The 20,991-nt window shown below is 39.4% G+C and overlaps 2 protein-coding genes across 7 annotated transcripts in view; one reads left to right on the top strand and one right to left on the bottom strand.

The window, feature by feature from the left end:
- Window positions 1–6,691, bottom strand: part of HPS5 (HPS5 biogenesis of lysosomal organelles complex 2 subunit 2) — a 55,625-nt gene extending 48,934 nt beyond the window's left edge. The window contains exons 1-2 of one of the 5 annotated variants that reach the window (XM_027073019.2): window positions 6,557–6,691; window positions 929–1,092 (exon numbers count right to left, since the gene is read on the bottom strand). In XM_027073019.2, coding sequence (XP_026928820.1) covers window positions 929–1,036 — 108 coding nt within the window. In that variant the 5' untranslated portion in view covers window positions 1,037–1,092; window positions 6,557–6,691. The other 4 variants (XM_027073020.2, XM_015085771.3, XM_027073018.2 and 1 more) reach the window with 4 other exon arrangements.
- Window positions 6,692–6,755: 64 nt separating this feature from the next.
- GTF2H1 (general transcription factor IIH subunit 1) overlaps window positions 6,756–20,991 on the top strand; it is a 37,665-nt gene continuing 23,429 nt past the window's right edge. Inside the window, exons 1-4 of one of the 2 annotated variants that reach the window (XM_053203399.1) lie at window positions 6,756–6,778; window positions 16,277–16,445; window positions 19,192–19,384; window positions 20,159–20,324. In XM_053203399.1, the coding sequence (XP_053059374.1) occupies window positions 16,292–16,445; window positions 19,192–19,384; window positions 20,159–20,324 (513 nt within the window). In that variant the 5' untranslated portion in view covers window positions 6,756–6,778; window positions 16,277–16,291. Of the gene's footprint in view, window positions 6,779–6,983; window positions 7,119–16,276; window positions 16,446–19,191; window positions 19,385–20,158; window positions 20,325–20,991 lie in introns of those variants that run through there. The other variant, XM_015085772.3, reaches the window with a different exon arrangement.

The following is a 20,991-nucleotide window of genomic DNA, read 5'->3' as shown; positions in this document are numbered from 1 at the left end:
CACGTGCACCCCCATGTTTATAGCAGCACTATCAACAATAGCCAAAGTATGGGAAGAGCCCAAATGTCCACCAATGGATGAATGGATAAAAAAGATATGGTATAGATATACAATGGAGTATTACTCAGCAATCAAAAAGAATGAAATCTTGCCATTTGCAACTATGTGGATAGAACTGGAGGGTATTATGCTAAGTGAAATTAGTCAGTCAGAGAAAGACAAAAATCATATCACTTCACTCATCTGAGGACTTTAAGAGACAAAACAGATGAACATAAGGGAAGGGAAACAAAAATAATATAAAAACAGTGAGGGGAACAAAACAGAAGAGACTAATAAATATGGAGAACAAACTGAGGGTTACGGGAGGGGTTTTGGGAGGGTGGATGGGCTAAATAGATAAGGGGCACTAAGGAATCTACTCCTGAAATCATTGTTGCACTATATGCTAACTAATTTGGAAGTAAATTTAAAAAAATAAAAAATAAAACAAGTTAAAAAAAAAAAAAGAAAAAGAAAGAGTTGGGGCGCCTGAGTGGCTCAGTCGGTTAAGCATCCAACTTTGGCTCAAGAAACGTTCTCACGGTTTGTGGGCTCGAGCCTCATATCAGGCTCTGTGCCGACAGCTCAGAGCCTGGAGCCTGCTTCAGATTCTGTGTCTCCCTCTTGTTCTCTGCCCCTCCCCCGCTCACGCTCTGTCTCCCTCTCGCTCTCTCAAATATAAAAAAAAAATGTTTTTAATACAAAAAAAAAAGAAAAAAGAAAGACCTATGAACATGCTACTTGTATGTAAGGTATTACTAGCACAGGGAAGAATACCCATGATTCCATTAAACATAACGAACCAGACGGCAGGGAGCATATATAACAGTGTGCACAAAATATACAAATATGAACATGAAACAGATACACGGATCAAGAAATTCACCTTTAGACGACTGGAGTCCAGCCTCAGGGCTGAAAGTAATGGATCCAGAGACTCAAATTCTGCCAGTACATGGCTGTAGGACTCCGGTATCACTGGCACAAAAGTCATTTAGCTGGAATCGTGAAACTACGTTGAGTGACAGGCACAGTATTCCTGAATAAAACCTGCAAAAAAATATAATTTTTAGAAGATCCTTGCTTAGTTAGCAAGCATTTAATGGATATATGGAGACCATGGAGAAACAGGAGAAAGGAACAAGGATCCCTACTTTGGAGGTACTTAGCATCTACGAGGAAAGAAAACACACATACATAACATTATGTGCAACCGTCAGCATGTACTGTATCATTCCCTGACTCTGAAGCTCCCAGAGAATCAAGCCCAGATTCTCAAGGTCCCTCCATAATCCTGTCCCACTCTATTTATCTAACAGTGTGAGTAGGTAGAACGGAGGATGTAAGAGAAAAATTGGTCAAGTTCCTCTTTGGTAAAATAGCAACTTCAGTTGTACTTTTTGAGTTGTAAATCTTCCTCTACCTTTCAGAGTCTCTCATTAAAAGGCAACATTCTGTAAAGGCTTCAAACTATAAACCCTTATGAGCAAATTCAACAGTTATCAGCCAATAATTTAACTGTGCTCAATAGAAACACACCTCTGGATCTCTTTCTCCACACTATCAAGGGCTCAGTAAGTATCTGTTAAATGAATGAATGCACCTACTAAGTGGGAAGTAAGGTACAGAGAATTAAAGCTCAAAGTAAGAGCTTCAATAAGAAAACTGATAGGAATGAATAGGAATAGGAATACAAAGCAGCAAATGCTAAATAACCAATGAGACTTTGTACACTAACACAAGAGTTATCTGTTCAGCAACTCTCAAGTGTATATTTTTGTCAAATTGCACCAGCTTCCAGAAAAGAAACAAAATTCAAGAAAATTCTTACCCGTTAATTTAACTTTTCTCCATTTTTTGTAACATGCTGAATTAAGAATAAAAGCAAACACTACAGGGGCACCTGGGTGGCTCAGTAGGTTGAGTGCCCAACTCTTGGTTTTGGCTCAGGTCATGATCTCAGCGTTCATGAGATCGAGCCCTGTGTCAGGCTCTTCTGCACTGATGACACGGAACCTACTTGGGATTTTCTCTCCCTCCCTGTCTCTCTGCCTCTCCCCCCCCCCCCCACACTCTCTCTCAAAATAAACGTTAAAAAAAAAAGCAAACACTACTGAAAAATTCAGAAACAACTGCTTGTACTTGTTTTTAATTTACAGGTTTTTTTCAGAACATGTATTCACTTATTTATTTATTCAACAAATATGTACATAGTATTACCAGCAAGACCCCAAACCTCAACCTTTACTGCTCACCTGCTTGTTCCTACCAACCTCTGTCCCACATTTTTCCTTAAGCTCTTCTTTCCAGCTTACCTCTTAACTCAGGCAAAAGACCAGAGGGGCATAGCATCATGTGATGGAAACTGAAACAACCCCTCAAGCAACAAGTGCCTGGATAGGAGTTCTGGTGGCCCAAACCACCCTGACCAGTTTGAGCTCACCTCCCGACTCATGCCAGTGCAGATGGACTACGGAGTAATCCAGGGAGTGACCGACAGTTACTTTTACCTCATTTGAATATGAGAATCTCCACCTAAACAGAAGCACAAGCCTCCTTTACATGATATACTATGTACATATAAGCATATTTCCTAAAGGAGCATGCGTGGGCCTCTACACAGAGGTGACAAGTCTCCCTTATCTAAATACTCATTCTAACTCTAAAACAAACAAACATTCACTCTTTCTCAGGGAGTCATGGCTTTGAAAGTTATTCCCTGTGATCTCCTTGTTTGCTGCAAATAAAGTTTCCTTTGTGCAACAACTCTACCCATTGTAGTTTCTACCTTGACTCACAGGAGGGAACTCATGTTTGTTCAGTTACAATAGCACCAACTTGTGCACTCTTCTAGGTTGGAGAGATAAAACAGAGGACAAAACAAAGTCCTAACATTCATGGAGTGTACCTTCCAGTGGCAAAACACACATAAGCTTACGATGTTTTTTATTGCATACAGATAATATAGTCTTATCTCCTCTTCGTTATACTATTCTTAGTATAATAGTCCAAAAAGAAAACCAAATTTTTAGTAGTCCTATACTCAAAATATTTAAGAATTCCAGGGAAGCTGGCTGGTCAGTGAAGCATGCAACTCCTGAACTTGGAATTTTGAGTTCAAGCCCATGTCAGCTGTAGAGATTACTTAAAATCTTTAGGGATGCCTGGGTGGCTCAGTCAGTTGAGCATCCCGACCCTTGATTTCCACTCAGGTCATAATCTCATGGTCCGTGGGTTTGAGCTACACTGCACTGACATTGCAGAGCCTGCTTGGGATTCTCTTGTGTCCTCTCTCTGCCTCTTTCACTCTCTCTCTCTCCAACATAAACATAAAATAAAATAAAATAAAATAAAATAAAATAAAATAAAATAAAATAAAATAAAATAAAATAAAATAAAATAAAATAAAATAAAATAAAATAAAATCTTTGAAAAAGACTTCTTTTGAGAATTCTTGACCTAAGAAAAAAACTATCATTCTTTTCACTCATTCATTTTATTGAGTTCCTTGTGAAATATGAGACACAGTGGTAGAAATGACAAAATAATTCTGGAAATCAGGCACTTTATAAACAGGGAAGAACATGCGCGTACGCACACACACACCTAATAAGGAAAACATAAGCAGAATGTTATGTTGGAACTTAAAGGACAGAAGAATCACATTTCACACTGAGTTAAAGGGAACTGTAGAAAACTTCCTAAGGGAAGCAGCACTGGAGCCGAATAGGCTTTTATCAGAAGGAAAAGGGTAAGGGCAGCAATAAGCAAAAATACAGAGGATACATTTGGAGAATACAAGTTTAGTTTTTGGTTGAGACACAGGATACAAGGAACAGAATAACGAAAAATAAAAGTGGAATAGTAATTCAACACAAAGCATGAAACACTTCTCATTTCAAACCAAAGAACCTGAAGAAATTTTAATTTGGTAGGCAACAGAAAGACATCAAAGGATTTGGTGTTAGGCAATCACATAATTTCTGTGAAGCGCTGTGGGCACACCCTAGAAAACAAAGACTTAAGAAAAGTGGTGGGTAGTAAGGTAGTAAAGACAAGGCCTTTCAATTACTCAAGAAATCTGGTGGAAAAGGAGAAAATCTCTCTGGACTTTCTGACCAGGAGAGACTCAAACAGATTTGTAAATAGTAGCTAAGAGTCTTTAGAATGAAAAAGACTGAAGACACAAGAAAAAGATAAAACCATGGTATAAGATCCTAAAGAAGTTGGAAAGGAATGACATCAAGTCCACATTGTCTATCTCTTCCACTTGTGATCTTAAACTCTGAAGTGGATAGGCCATCGGGCCTTGATCTCAGTGTCCTGCAAGTTATAATTTAATGAGGTAAAAAAAACTAAACTAACAGGTTCCTAATTTTCAAAAAATATATATTTAATGGGAAGTGAGAACGGAAAAGAAACAGCGTCAGCAATGTCAGTTCTCAAGAGAAGTTGCGGGGTGATGGTTAAGAATTAAGATGGTATATGGGGCGCCTGGGTGACTCAGTCGGTTAAGCGGCCCACTTCGGCTCAGGTCATGATCTCGCGGTCCCTGAGTTCGAGCCCCGCGTCGGGCTCTGTGCTGACAGCTCGGGGCCTGGGGCCTGTTTCGGATTCTGTGTCTCCCTCTCTCTGACCCTTCCCTGTTCATGCTCTGTCTCTCCCTGTCTCAAAAATAAATAAAACGTTAAAAAAAAAAAAAAAATTAAGATGGTATAGAGTTAAGCCAACTCTATATTTATACTTTCCTTTGTTCTTTTTCTCTCTCTCTTTAATATTGAAATCTGCTCCCTTAGAGCTTTTACTGATTATTTCTAATTGTGTCTTCTGCAGTTTAAAGGAATGTTTACTTCTCCCAAAACAACCCTTCAGTATTTGAAAGGTGCTTTCAGGTCTTCTAAAAATCTAGCATTCCCAATTCTTCGATAATTTCTGACACGACAATTACTAACTTCCTCTATTCTTGTCAACCTTCTACAAAGGCCATTTAGTTTGCCCAAAAATATGGTGCCTAGAACTGAACATAATACACCTTAAGTGGCTGAATAACAAAGACTAGAATAGAAACAGTAATTTCCTTGATCTGGACATTAAATTTCTATGTTATAACCTAAAACAGCACCGTTTTTAAAGTAGCCATGTCACACTTTTGATTCAACTAAAACCCAAAGGAATTTTCACACAAATATAATCATCCTAGCTGGTACTTAAATACCATAGAATTGAGCTCAAATAAAAATCTACTATTAATCAAATGTGACAATGCATATAAAAAGTACCAACACATTTAAATTCTCTGTAATAAAAACAGTAGAATGTTGACAACTGTTAAAAATGGGTTATGAGTACATGGGGTTCATTTTACTATCCTGTCTACTTGTGTCTATGTTTGCAATTTTCCATAATCACAAGATTTTTTTCAGTACCTACTTTTAAAAAGAAATCAGTGTACAAACCTTCGAAAGCTCCCCCTCTTAATCTATGATCTCATCCTTATTTATTTTTCCAGCCCCATCTTCCACTCTACCCCTATTGTCCAACTATACCTTGCTATTTTTTGTTTCTCTTTCATTGTATAAACTTCCTGTGCCTCTGCGGTTCGATAGATACTGTTTTCTGAATCTTCATCCATCTAATAAAATCCCACCTTTCTGCAAAGCTGGGTTTAAATACTACTTCTGTCAAGGCTGCACACCTCTAGCCAAAAACAAACAAACAACTAAACAATTAGAAGGCTATAAATGCTTACCAAAGTCAGTAAAACAACTTCTTGGGGGGTTGGCTTACCCAAGGTTACAGAGCTCCTGAGAGGTAGAGCTGTGACTAGAATCCACTTCTCCTGAGTCCTAATCTAATCACCTTTCCACTTCCATGCAATCCTTTATGGTAACATAAACGAGTAGTAGGATTAAGAAAAGGCTTTTTATCATCGCCCTAGTACTCATTTCACCAACGGACCACAGTGTTTGCTGCTCACACATTAAAAGCAAATCACAGCATTCTTTCTCCCCCCACTAGCTACGTGGACGGAAAAGATGGAATCAAGCAAAAAGTAAAGATACTATGCGAAGGGTAAATACGAGATTCCACCATTCCATAGTGGGATCTTTCCACCCGAGAAGTAATAATCAGAGAACGCTTCGCCACAGAGAAATGGCGATTCATACATGCATCATGCAATCAACATTCTTTGTACCCATCGCCGGACACAGTCCCTGGCCACAAGAAGCTCCCTAGCGGAACTAGTAACTTTTCTGCAGCGATATCTTCAACACTGTATTCAGATCTCTTGAGGAGAGAAGCTTCGGTAACCATGTTTTCCAAGCCAGGCTCACAGACCCGCAGCCCAGAGGTCTCAGCTCCGCTCCACCACTTCCAAGGCCGGAAACCCCCAATTCTCAATAGATCAGACCCTCTCTCACGGATGGCCGCTGGGACACTCACCGAGCAACTAAAAGCCGTACACTCAACGAGCAACTAAGAACGATACTGGAGTCTTTCCCTCCTTCCGTACCTCCCCTCCCGCGTTTACGTCATCCAGAAGCGACGGGGATGCAGGGACACCGCTATTAACGGCACTTCCTTGTCACGTGACGGGTTACGCCCCCTGCTTGCGCGTGGTCCCTCCCCCTCCGGCCGCGGTCGCAATTACGCTCTCTGCGGCCTGCAGTCAGCGGGCTGCTGCTGGCCGAAGACACAGCGCCGTCGGAGACCGGAGGAGCGTTAGGCCAAAGGGGTGAGCCAGCCAGGATCCTGGGACCCTTCACAGCTTGAGGCCGACGAAAGGAAATGAAACAGGCGGGAACCGGCGGGGGAGGGAGGGAACTAGCGGAAGGTGTCATGGCGGCCGCGCTCTGGGTCACGTGCCCGGCAGGCCCGCCTTGGTACTTCCGGTCACGTGCCCTCAGAGTCCTCGCAGCCAGCGATGGAGGCGAGACCCCCCAGTAACAGAGGCGGTGGCGACGGTGGTGGCTACTGGGTTTCAGCCTCTTCCCGGCAGCGTCTCTAAGAAGCGCAGCGGAACTCGACCCGACCCAGGCCAGTTACTCCCTGCCCAGGGCCGTAGCTCTCACTTGGTAAGTTTAGACCGAAAAATGGGGGCGGGTGGGAGGGTGGGTAAGGAGCTGACAGGCCTGGGGGCCGCTGGACGGCGCGGATTCTGCCCCTTTTCCCAGTGTCCCTGTTGCCGTCGCCACAGCTCCTACGCCTGCCATCTCGGTAGTCTTTTATTGTCCTGAAGCGAGGAATAGGCGACCCCTAATCTGCTGGCCTATAGGAAGTCTGCCCCTTTACTAAGAGCAGGGACTCGAAGATTTCCCCAAAGCAAGGGTTAGACTTAGCTTTTGAGAATGAAGGACGTGGAGGCCTCTGAGTGACAGAGGAGCCCTTCCCGTTAGGAAATGTGCTCTTAAGTCTTTCGGTTTCTGTAGGAGAACACCTTTCACTGTAGTGTCCACACATCTTTTGCTTGACCTGTCAATTCTACGGCTTTGTAAAAGCTTCTTAACACATGTGCCAATCCACACCCCCGGCTTTGGTCCTTGCCCAATTTGATTGTCTTGTAATGATGAAAAATAGACCACTAACCTATGGAAATATGTAATTATTTTATAAAGCCCCCAGTGTTCTAAGACTAAGTCGACTAAGGCAGTGTGTTCCATTGATTCTTAAACACTCATTTTGGGGTCTGTATGGTTGCGGAGAGGGAAAAGATCCAGAAACTTAATCGTTAGTCCATTAGAAGACAATGTGAAAAACATACAAAAACTAAGTGGTTTGAAATACACACTGTAGTAAGTATTAACTCCATAAAGGAGTGGAACAATTTCTCCCCACTAATTCTTACTGGGAGCTCCGTTATACAAAACAGCATGCTCTGATGGAATTGAATTTGGGAGTGCCGAGCCCCACCCAGTCGGCCTCTCCTGTTGGAACACAGTTTGAACACCACTGAACTGGGCTTTGGTAAATAAGCCAAAATTGCCAATCCTAACATAGCTTTTTAAAGTCAAAAGTAGAACAAAGGAGATGGAGAAGTCACGACAGAAAAGAGGATAACCTCTAGTATCAGGCCTATGGCTTGCAGAAGGAATGGACTCTGGAGAGAACTTTGTACCTTTTAGCAGACCTAAATCCCTCATTTGGGAAGGAGGGAAAGATAATTTGGGGCTATTAAACCTGTCCTTTACCCTCACTCAGCTGACATTTAGCAGCAGATTGAAAGTTTGAGTTTCTCCTAGGTGATATTAAATATATATGATAGTGCAACTGTAAAAAAATTATTCATGCAAATGCAGAGAGGGCTCTTTAAAAATACTAGGAAGATTGGTGCAGAGAGGAATCGGTTTAATAAACCAAATGATCAGCTTCCTGCACATACTGCCCTCGAGGCATATATCTTCTCCCTGCTGGTTAATCTTTCCACCTTTTAGCCTTACTTTTCTGTGCTGCTAGGTTTTTCCCCTACCATTGAGCTTTCCTAGCATTTTGACCAGTGTGTCTACCTCGTGGATACTGCTGGAGGAGGTCCCTAGTGTCCTTCCTCTTTTCTCTCTTAGCTTGCCTTTAGTGTGGCAGTATCTGGCGTCCAGCTAATAACTAGTAAGTCCCTCCCTTCCCCACTTTGATTACAGACTGATTGCTCGTCTCTTGATTTGGATATTATACTCTTGTCAGCATGCAGTATTTATTAGTGAATATGAGCATACATTTCGTTCTGTCTTGTGTCTGTCGCATTTTCCTCCTTCTGCCTCTCCCTGCACTGCTGTAAAAATGAAAAAGTGCTTGGTCTTAAAATTGCTACATCAGTTACTCCCCTTAATAGCTTCATTGTGTGTGTAACTTTCATTGAAATGGTAAATTTTGGTCACTTTTTACATACTTCCAAGGTCCTGTTCTCTGTAATGCTGGATTGTTAAAATTTTTTTGGATTGCCTCACAGCAAGCAGCATTCCAGATCTCCATTTTGTATCCTGGCAGATACAGCAGCTCTCTCTAATAATCCTCTTTTAGAGGGTGATGTGGAGTTTATAGTTCACTTGTTGTCCTTATTTCTGCCCCATTTATCTGTGCATATTAGAAGAGAAATGCAATTTAAAGATTTCTGTTGAATAGTTTGAAATTTTTCCTATCCCTGTTTCCTTAAAACCCAGTTATTGGAATCCCTGAGGAATGATACTGTGATCTTTGAGTAGAGAGCTATAATGCTTCCTGGAGTTTAGCCAAGGATATATGTACGAAGGTGTCTTATGTATCTTACCAGGATGGTGTTCTTTTAACACCAAATATCTTAAATAGATAATCACAGATGTTTATTAGACTCTTCCTATGGGCTAAATATGCTGCTGGGTGCTGTATTGCAGTGAATACAATACATGCATCCTCTTCCCTTTATGAAGCTTGCAGTCTGTCAGGGGAGACAGACATTCAAAGAACTACTTTAAAAATTAATTATAGTTGTGGTAAGTGCTATCAAGAAAAGAATGGAAGGTCTTGCCTAGTAACTTTGAAACTTAGAGTAGACAAAAAAATGAGTAAAAGCCAGGTGATAGGAAAGGAGGAGGAGAATGTGCAAAGGCTCAGAGCAAAGCATGTACATTTACCTTCAGGCAAATATTTAACTGCAAATGAATTAATGTCTTTACTGGAGGATCTTGGTATTTAAAGAAGTGGCAGATGATTTCATAATGTAAATCTTTTAAGTAAAGCTAGATCTTCATCGGGTCAATTTGTTTAAATGGAACTAACTGATATTTTTCATGAACAAATATTCTGTGGCTCTTCTAGAATTCTACTGGGAAGAAGAATTTTTTTGCCACCCAAGGAGCCATCTTCAAGAAACATCTGAAAACCATGTAGTGCTTTGTAGGATAGCCCCACTGATTCTGTTAAACTTTCTACAACTGGTCCTCGTACAATTAACAGAGGTGCTATGGATGAACAAGGAAGTTTGCCAAGCAAGTTAGCTATGAGACCACTGAGTAGTCATTCCAATGTTCAGTTACTTACCCCTGACTTATTTTCAGTGTTCTCCCAAGTGGCTTTTTCTCTCCATCTAACTTCCTCTCCGTTTTACAGTTTCTCTGTCTTCACTCATCTTTTCTTTCTTACTTTCCTATCTTAGAAGTTTTTCTGTTCTTTTCCGAAGCTTATACTTTACTTGTGCTTATAAGCCCAGTTAATTGGAAACTCCTTCAGTGCTTTTCCTCCGTATATGGACATACTTAAAATTGTTTTGTAATTATCTGCTTTCTCTGTGTCGACAAAACCTCCCCGCCTATCTTTCAGATTTTAATTCACGTTTCCTAAAATGTGGTTCATATAATATGCAGTATAATTTCAAGTAATACAGATGGTTTTTTTAAGTTACTATAATGTTTATTATAATGAATATCAAAAATAATATTAAGGTATTAATTAGTTCCATACATATATGAAATTTCTTTTGTACATTAAATTTTTAAAGTGAATAAAAATAAATTCATATACACTTATTACAGAAATTGAAAATAACAATTGTTTTCTTACCCACACTAATACCTGCAACACTTTCCTGTGTTACCTTATAAGCCTGTGGTTTGATAGGGAACAAACTCTTGGAAAGACTTTTTAAATAACTACTTTTTGGGGCAACTGGGTGGCTCAGTCAGTTAAGCATCTGACTCTTGATTTCGACTCAGGTCATGATCTCACCGTTCAAGAGTCCAAGCCCCAGTTGGAGAGTTTAAGCCCCATGTCAGGCTCTGTGCCACCAGCACAAAGCCTGCTTGGGATTCTCTCTGTCTCTCTTTCTCTCTCTCTCTGCCCCTCCCCCACATGCACATAGGCATGCTCTCTCTCTCTCTCTCTCTCTCTCAAAATAAATTAATATTTTTTAAAATGCTACTCTTCTCATTACAAAATATAGATAATCCAGAAAACAAAAAGAACATTTAAGTCATCTGTAATCCTATCACCCATCAGTAACCACTGTGAAGTTGGGTGTATATTCCTCCAAGTCATATGTATTTGCAAAATAGCATGGTGGAAGTCCAAGGTCAGACTGACCCACATTGAAACCTAGCTACTTCCTTGATGCTTTGGGAAAGCATCTTGATTTTTTTTTTTTTTTTTTTTTTTTAAGACCCAGTTTCCTTTATCTGCAGAATGGGACTAATAACCTACCTCAGGATTGTTAACTGGGGCTGAATGAGTTAATACCTATAAAGAAATTAGCCCAGTGCCTGCCACATACTAGGCATTGAGTATTTTTTTTTTTATGTTTATTTATTTTTGAGACAGAGACAGAGCATGAACGGGGAAAGGTCAGTGAGAGAAGGAGACACAGAATCCGAAGCAGGCTCCAGGCTCTGAGCTGTCAGCACAGAGCCCGATGCAGGGCTCGCACTCACGGACCGTGAGATCGTGACCTGAGCCGAAGTCGGAGGCTCAACCAACTGAGCCAGCCAGGCGCCCTTTTTTTTTTTTTTTTAAACGTAAGCTCTACACCCAGCGTGGGGCTTGAGCTCACAACTCTGAGATCGAGAGTTGCATGCTTTACCAACTGAGCCAGTCAGGCTCGCCACGTTGAGTACATTTTATTTATGTTTTAAAAATTTTTAATGATTTATTTATTTTTGAGAGACAGCGTGAACGGGGGAGAGACAGAGAGAGAGGGAGACAGAATCCAAAGCAGGCTCCAGGCTCTGAGCTGTCAGCACAGAGCCTGACACAGGGCTAAATCCCACAAACCATGAGATCATGACCTGAGCCGAAGTCAGACGCTGAACCGACCAAGCCACCCCAGGCGCCTCTTGAGTACATTTTAGATATTTTTTTTTAATTTAAGAATATAGAATCAAACTACAAGCTTTTTTTTCTTTGATCACCTGACAGTGTATCTTTTCATATCATTAAATAGTGTTTTGAAACAGTGGTTTTTAAACTTTTTAAGCAGCAGTAACCCTCTAATGAAAATCTTAGGAGGATATTAAATAAGTGTATCATTTAAAAGATGGCATTATGTGTATGTTAAGAATTTTAACCTTTATCATATATGTTTTATAGATATCCAAACTGGAGATTATAAAACAACATAAGGAAGTGTTTTCAGTGGCAAGTGAAAAACAAGTTAATTAATCTCCACCTGCATGACTCAACAGCACCTCACACTCTTCATGTCCAGAACTGAATTCCTTGTCTTCACTTTCAAACCTGTTCCACTGTGCTCATGTCAGTAGGGCTTAGGAGTGGGGTGTGAGCAAGCAGCTGTGACACCTCCTTCAGCACTCGCCTATTTATCCTGCTTCCTCAGTATTCCTCCTCGTTCCCTCCTCTCCATTCTTGCTGCCACCAGCCTGGTTCAGACCCTACTAGTCCTTTTCTTAAGTCTCTCTCATACTGTCCACAGATTCATTTCCTAAAATAGAAATTGTTGCCCTATTCAAAAGTCCTTAGAGGTTTTTTCTTGTCTACCACATAGGGTGGCAGTCTGCACTGTCTCCGTCTTAACCACCGAACTCCACAGCCCACTGATCTTTATCTTGAACTTTATACTACATCCAGCGCAAACTACTTACCATTCCCAGAGTCTCAAGCCTTTGCCCCAAAGCATTCCCTTTGCCTGTGATGCCTATTTCCCTTTCTCTGTCAAAATCCTCATTCAAGACCCAATTCATAACTAACGTATTAAGTGTAAAAAAAACCAAATTACTGATATATGTAATAATATGGTGAATTTCGAGAAACAGATTAGGCGGAAAGCCAGAGACAGAATACATAGTACGTGATTCCATTTCTGTGAAAACCCAGAAGACACAGAAGCTCATCTGTGGTGATAGAAATCAGAAAATAGTTGCTGGAGGGGGAGAGGAAGAGAGTTGAATGGAAAGGAACATGAGGGAATTTTGGGGAGTGGTGGAAATGTTCTCTTATTTCAAGTAACGGTGCATGGGTGTATTCAATTGTCAAAATACATCAAACAGACCACCTAAGATGTATGTATTTTGGTGATTTGTTAATTATACCCCAATTTTTTTTATTTGCACTAAAAAATCTATTATAAAAGAAGTATCCTCTGTGAAGAAATGGCCTCTGAGTCCTAATTCAGAACATTTTTTTATCTCCCTTTTGGAGCATCACGTGTTCTTATTTGTATACACTGACACACAAATAATCTTGCTAACTGGAACCTCTTTGAAAGCAGAAATCATTATTGTCAGACATTCATCTTTGATAACCCTAGACTTGTTGGCTCAGCACATATTTATTGAATAAATGTGTTCACGTTGACCATTTTTCTTTCCATTCCTGGGGTAGAGTAGCCTGTAAGGGTACCTATGAAAGGGAATATTTGACTACTCAAAATTGAGGAAATCAACTTCAGAGAAATTAAGATTTTGCTTTTTTTTTAATTTGTATTTTTTATTTCTTTTTTTTTTAATTTTTTTTTCAACGTTTATTTATTTTTGGGACAGAGAGAGACAGAGCATGAACGGGGGAGGGGCAGAGAGAGAGGGAGACACAGAATCGGAAACAGGCTCCAGGCTGTGAGCCATCAGCCCAGAGCCCGACGCGGGGCTTGAACTCACGGACCGCGAGATCGTGACCTGGCTGAAGTCGGACGCTTAACCGACTGCGCCACCCAGGCGCCCCTGTATTTTTTATTTCTAAATTCCTGCTTGAATGACTTTTTGATTGTAGCTACACTTGTGGTGAGCATAAAATAACATATAGACTCATCAAATTACTGTTATACACATGAAACTAATGTAACATGTCAACGCTGGTTAACACGGGGTTCAATATCACAAATAGCAAGATCATGACCTGAGTTGAAATCAAGAGCCAGATGCTTAACTGACTAAGCCACCCAGGCACCCCTGGTTTCCATTATTTTTAATGCCTGCCATTCTTCTGATGCTTACTTTCCCACTTAATCCAAATAGAAGTGTTACTCAATTCCACTCCTGAAATCATTATTGCACTATATGCTAATTAACTCGGATGTAAATTTAAAACAATTAAAAAAAAACATTCCTCAATTATTTTGAATAACTAATGGCAGATCCAGTATTTCATTGTTCCCATTTGTTTTAACCTCCAGGAAAAATGTTTCAATAAGACTTCACTTGGGGCGCCTGGGTGGCTCAGTCGGTTAAGCCACCGACTTCGGCTCAGGTCATGATCTCGCAGTCCGTGAGTTCAAGCCCCGCGTCGGGCTCTGTGCTGACAGCTCAGAGCCTGGAGCCTGTTTCAGATTCTGTGTCTCCCTCTGTCTGACCCTCCCCCGTTCATGCTCTGTCTCTCTCTGTCTCAAAAATAAATAAACGTTAAAAAAAAAAAAAGACTTGTTTTCTCAGGGCAAATTTAATTCTTAAAATATCTAGATATGCAAATTTCTCTAAAATTATATTTTAAACTATATCTGAAGAAGTTAATGTTTTAAAATTATACTTTGAATCATTTCTTTGGGAATAAAATCTTAGTCATAACTTCACCGGAAATGACCTATATGGGGTATTTGTGCTATCACTTTTTCCCATCTCATCCCATGGCAGACATCACCATCAATCATGGCCTCTTTCCTGTTAAGCCCTTATAGCTTCAAGTTCCCTTTTAGCCTCATATTCCAGGCAGCCACACTTAAGCCTCTAGGATTTCAGTTGAATATTTAAGATTCCCCAGAACTGGGGAGGAAGGAGGTGGAGGTAACTAAAGGCTGTTTCCTAGGTAATGAATTAGCCATGTACAAGTGAATCTTTGGCCAAGACCTGGAGAACAGTTGAAGACAATTTGATTTTTAAAAGGTGGGGGAAGTAGCATCTGAAGTGTTAATTTTTTTTAAGTAGAATTATTTTTTTAATGTTTATTTATTTATTTTGTTTTTAATGTTTTAAATTTTATTTTAATCCAAGTTAGTTAACATATAATACAATAACGATTTCAGGAATAGAATTTAGTGATTCATTACTTACTTATAACTCCCGTGCTCATCCCAAGAAGTGCCCTCCATAATGCCCATCACCTGTTTAGCCTGTCCACCCACCCAACACCCCTACAGCATCCCTGTTTGTTCTCTGTATTCAAGAGTCTCTTATGGTTTGCCTCCCTCTCTATTTTTCCTTTCCTTTCTCTATGTTCATCTGTTTCTTAAATTCCACATATGATTCCATCATACATTTATTTTTCTCTGATTTCACTTGGCATAATTATACTCCAGTTCCATCCACATTGTTGCATGAGGTGTTAAGTATTAATGGTTTTCTTTTAAAGTACACAGGAAGAAACTTAGACCAGGAATCAGGAAATGTGGGTGTGGTTTCAGCTCTGAGAGTGGTTCTGGTAAGGTCACACAAACCCTGTGGCTCTTAGTTGTTTCAGTTGAAACAAAATTGAACTAAATATTCAGTAGAGTCGTAATTCTAAAGTTCTACAATTTTAATGATTTTTTTTAACGTTTATTTATTTTTGGGACAAATAGAGACAGAGCATGAACAGGGAAGGGTCAGAAAGAGAGAGGGAGACACAGAATCTGAAACAGGCTCCAGGCTCTGAGCTGTCAGCACAGAGCCCGACGCAGGGCTCAAACTCACGGACCGCGAGCTCATGACCTGAGCCAAAGTCGGCCACTTAACCGACTGAGCCACCCAGGCGCCCCTAAAGTTCTACAATTTTAAATGTAGGTTAAAGACAACATATCTATAGTCAAATCATACATTTAAGATTTAAGAATATTACTAAGGAACTAAAGTAAATTGAAAATACTCTGATTAGAATATGTAGAAATGGCTTAAAAACTGCCAAGTGTCATAAACTGTTGTGTAAATTCAAACCTGTGATAATGAGCAAATTAAATTTTATTTTAAAGGATAATGCTATACAACTTTATCTTCAACTTTGAATCAGGGACTTTTTTCTTCCTTAGTATCAATTTAGGTTTAAATTTGAAAAGGACTCAAGGGCGCCTGGGTGGCTCAGTCAGTTAAGCGTCCGACTTCGGCTCAGGGCATGATCTCGCGGTTTGTGAATTCAAGCCCCACGTTGGGCTTTGTGCTGACAGCTCAGAGCCTGGAGCCTGCTTCAGATTCGGTGTCTCCCTCTCTCTCTGCCCTCCCCTGCTCACGGTCTGTCTCTCTCTGTCTCACAATAATAAATAAATGTTAAAACCTTTTTTTTTTTTTTTTAATTTGGAAAGGACTCCAAAAGTCAACAAATTTGATCCTAATTGAGATGTGAAATCTTTTGTCTCTCTTAGCACTTTCTAGGCATCATGGCAACTTCATCTGAAGAAGTTTTGCTAATTGTAAAGAAGGTGCGTCAAAAGAAGCAAGATGGAGCTTTATACCTCATGGCAGAAAGGATTGCTTGGGCACCTGAAGGCAAAGATAGATTTACAATCAGCCATATGTATGCAGATATTAAATGTAAGTCAGCTATACTAAGGCCTGATGTAACATTTGCTAATAATTTTATAAGAAGATTGCTTATACATCTTTGTGGATTTTTTTATTATAGTGTCTAAAAAACCAGCTGTATGGAAATAATGTTAAAGTGGGATCGCTGAACGTATGTTATTCTGTAACCCGCCTTTCCCACTTTATAATAATAAAAGTTTATATAGTTTTACACATGTGAATCTACATCATGTAAAAGTCTCCACACATCGCCACTTTTAAGAGTTGCATAATACTCCACTGAATGGATATAGAATCATAATTTAATCAGTTTCCTTGAAGGACAGCTAGGAAGCTTTCAGAATTCTTTTTATTGCAAACAGTATTGCAGTATAGGTCTGTGTACTAATATCTTTGTGAGGTTGTATATGTGGGATACATCCCTGCAGTGGATTTACTGATTCAGATGGTTCATGCATTTAAAATGTTGGTTGATGCCAGATTGCCCTTTAACGAAATTGTATTGTTTAAGCAAGTTGTGTAGTTAATCTTTGGTTATGTGGCCATTGTCTGTTGAGAAGATAGACTCAATTTTTTATTGGATATAGATAGGAGAAATACAGAGCACAGTATCCTTAACAAATTGTGGTATCTGAACTGTGACCTTAACATGGATTCATTTATTTTCTTGGATATAAAATTCTTCTCCAAGATAAAATCTTATGTAGATTTCAAGGAATGTGATACTTCAAAAACAAGACACTCTTCACCTTGCAGGTGCTAGATTTGTAAATGTCCTTTGTGTGTGAACAGTTGCCCTAAGGACTTACCTCAACTTTGCTACTGGAAATGACCAAGATCTTCATCCATTTTCACTGAAATAATTTAGAATTTTTACTTTCAAAAGGAAATACTGTTTGAAATTCATCATAATTAAGTACTGCCTAAGCTGTCTGGTCTTTTGTCCGCTATTCTGGTAATATTACCTCCTTTTAAAACTTTGTTTCTGTGGAAAAGTGACTCACCAAGTTCCTCATAGTACTCTCACAAACTAACATTTGTACCAGAAGAGACTCATAAATTAGGAACTTCCTCTGTTAGCATTTCTCTTCAACAGGAAGTTGGTCCTGTAGCTCTGTAAAACATGCACTCATTGTGATACCCACAACGTACAATAAAGAATATACCCTTCTCCTATTTCTTGACAATTCTGTTATTGGGAAGGAGAGCACATACTCAAATCTAGATCTGCACCAGATCAGTATTCATTTTAAGTTGAGTATTTGAAATAAAGCCCATTTCTGAAAGAAGCCATTGAAAATTATCAGTAATAAATTACTAACGTGAAAATCAGCAGTTAGGTTAGCTAATTACAAAACTTCAGAAATAGACCTCTTAGAGGCAAGAGCCAAGCTAGAGCAAGGCTCCAGCAGTCACTGAGAAAAGATGCATGAAAAGGAGTGATGGTTTGTTTTGGAGAAATGGGAAGCCACAATAGGCTGCCTGACAGCCTACATTGCTCCGTATTGCTGCTTTTGGTAGTTAGATATTTTATCTAGACTGTTGGTCTGGAAGCAGTATCTTGACTGAAAAAGTTTGTTTAGGGATTAGTAGGTGGTTTGGACCATGAGCTTTAGGCAGCATGTTCACACTGTCATGAGTCTCCCATTTCATGAGACAGAACCCCTCCATCCCTCTCCCTCTGTGGAAGACAAGGACTACTGTTGCCATGAGGCCCACTCTTTAAGAGTACAAGTTGTCTATAATGTGGGTGTATTTTGAGGTTCCCAACATCTATTTATTATGAAAATTTTCAAAGTTACAGAAAAATTTTAAGAATGGTACAATGCATACTATACAATATATCTGACTTACGTGTGCATACACTCTGCTTTGTAATATTTCGCACTGAGAAAATTTTAATAGTAAACATCCAGGACATTGTTACATCCCCAATTGTCCCAGTAATATTCTTTTGTAGTAATGATTTTTTTTTAAACCCGATCCAGTCTCGGTTCACGTATGTAGTTGTAGTACCTTCAGTCTTTATAGACTTGTCAAATATCATACATTCTGATTATGTCTGCTTATCCTCTCAAGGTTTTTTGAAAATTATTTTCATGCATACTTGTGTTTCTTATAAACTGAAAAGTTTACAGGCTTGATTATACTCAAGTTAAACATTTGCAGCAAGAACAACACATAGGTGGTGGCCTTTACTTACTATTCTATTCCCTGAGGAAGCCTGTAGTGTCAGGTTGTCCGACTCTGGATGAGATAAAGTTTGATCACTTGGTTGAAGTGATGACACCACATCTCTCAAATGGAAAATTATGTATTCTTCTTTGCAGTTAGTAAGACATGGGCTGTGATTTGGAGCTTTTTGAATTAGGACAAATCATTTTTATTTATGATAATGATGATTGGAGGTAGCTGTTCACGCTCAGGACTCCTAGTTGGCTATTTGGAGATTTTCCCCAGTTGAGTGGAAACAAAAGCCCTTTAATATCTGGTGATGGAAGCAGTGGGTGAGAAGTGCCACACAAAGAGGGTGCTGAAGAAGGAAGCAAAGTGTTAGCGGTGAATTTGTTAAACTATGCTCTGATTATATGGGATTATTTGAGAAGAGTTCATTTCTGCAAAAGCATTAAGATTGGAACAGGGCAGCTAAAGCCCAAAGGAATTCTGAATCTTCTTGGGAGGAGAAGTGGCGTATTGTAGGACGATTTCCACAGTGTGGGTGTCCTCATCTAATTTGTCTCATGTTTCTTTTTAGGCCAGAAAATTAGTCCAGAAGGAAAAGCTAAAATTCAACTTCAGCTGGTGTTGCATGCAGGGGACACAACTAACTTCCATTTTTCCAATGAAAGCACAGCTGTGAAAGAGCGAGATGCAGTGAAAGACCTTCTTCAGCAGCTGCTGCCCAAATTCAAGAGGAAAGCAAATAAAGAACTGGAAGAGAAAAACAGGTGAAGGAGGAAAAGAATAGCCTTTTGAAGGGACACTAGATTCTCTCCAGTCTCTTAGTAGAGTAACAGCTGTTATGTCTTAACCCTTGTGCTACATTAAATTAACTGCCTCAACTCTAATAATCGGGTGAGGAACAGAACTGAGATTCAGAGGTACCAAGGTCCTTTAATTCCTTCTTCCAGTTCTCCGTCACAGAGAAGACACTGAACTATTAGGGATGTGTTTGTGAATGAGAAACCTGAAAAATCACACTGTAAAAAAAGTTGAGAAAGCGTGTAAAGTAATGAGAATTTCTGATGAGGTGAATTACTCCATTGCCAGTATTTTCCAGGCCATCCATGCTTAAGTCTCCAAGTGCTTATCACCATGAAAAATTAGTGTCCAGAAAATCTCAAGCATACCTTTTCTCTTCCCCTTTCATCTTTATTTATAAAAGAGAATACAGTACAATACAAATACAGACATAGTGATCTTTGTATCACTGGGATATTGAGATGAATAACACCAATAACCCTCAGAGATTTTAGGCTTTGCTTCTAAAGACTTACTTCCATTTATCTTCATTTGTTCCTCCAAAAGTTTTTTTTTTTAGTTTGAATTATTAAGAGATGAACTAAATGACCTCTGCTGCTCCATCATCATAAAATTAAAGTTGTGGGTCTCACTGTTTTGTGTTGTTAAAGTCTTTTTTTTTTTTTAAGTCTTTTTAAAGTGTTAACATAAATGGTGTTTTATTCTAGAAGTTCAATATATTCAATATATTCTATCACCAGAATGCTGCAAGAAGATCCTGTTTTGTTTCAGCTTTATAAAGACCTTGTTGTGAGTCAAGTGATCAGTGCTGAGGAATTCTGGGCCAATCGTTTAAATATAAATGCGACAGAGAGTTCTTCTACATCCAATCATAAGCAGGATGTTGGCATTTCTGCAGCATTTCTGGTATGTGACCCTTCTAGATTTCTGAAGGAAAAAAGAAAACTCTGATATATGTGTTAACAATGTCATTTCTTTTGTAAAACTTAGCATTTCCTTAAAGCAAATCAATAGTTACTTTGGTATCCATGGTATTCTAAAGTATTTTAAAAATAGATGCAGTATTTTTTAAATGGATGCTTCTTGTGGCCCCTGGGTGGCTCAGTCGGTTAAGCGTCCGACTTTGGCTCAGCTCATGATCTCGCGGTTCAAGAGTTCCAGTCCTGTGTCAAGCTCTATGCTGACAGTTCAGAGCCTGGAGCCTGCTTTGCGTTCTGCATCTCCCTCCCTCTCTCTCTCTGCCCCTCTCCCACTCACACTCTGTCTCTCTCAAAAATGAATAAATGTTAAAAAAAAATTTTTTTTAAATAGATGCTTCTTCTTGCCAGTTAACTTTTTTTGGTTTTTGGACTTGACCCTAATATGCTGGAAATTAAGTGGAGTTTAATAAAAGAGAATCTTTTAGCAACTGGACTAATACTTGTCTCCCCAAATTCTTTTAAAGTTAGGGCTTTCTGATACTTTATTTTATGATTGCTATATATATAAATGCAGAGTTAAATGTGAAATGACCATGGTATGACAGAAAAAGTAAGACTTGTAATATGTATTTTAGTGAAAGATTGAGAATACC

Source organism: Acinonyx jubatus, chromosome D1 (genome assembly GCF_027475565.1).
Source record: "Acinonyx jubatus isolate Ajub_Pintada_27869175 chromosome D1, VMU_Ajub_asm_v1.0, whole genome shotgun sequence".
Taxonomy (NCBI): domain Eukaryota; kingdom Metazoa; phylum Chordata; class Mammalia; order Carnivora; family Felidae; genus Acinonyx; species Acinonyx jubatus.
Note: the sequence above shows the minus strand (reverse complement) of the source record. Positions and strands in the feature narration are given on the sequence as shown.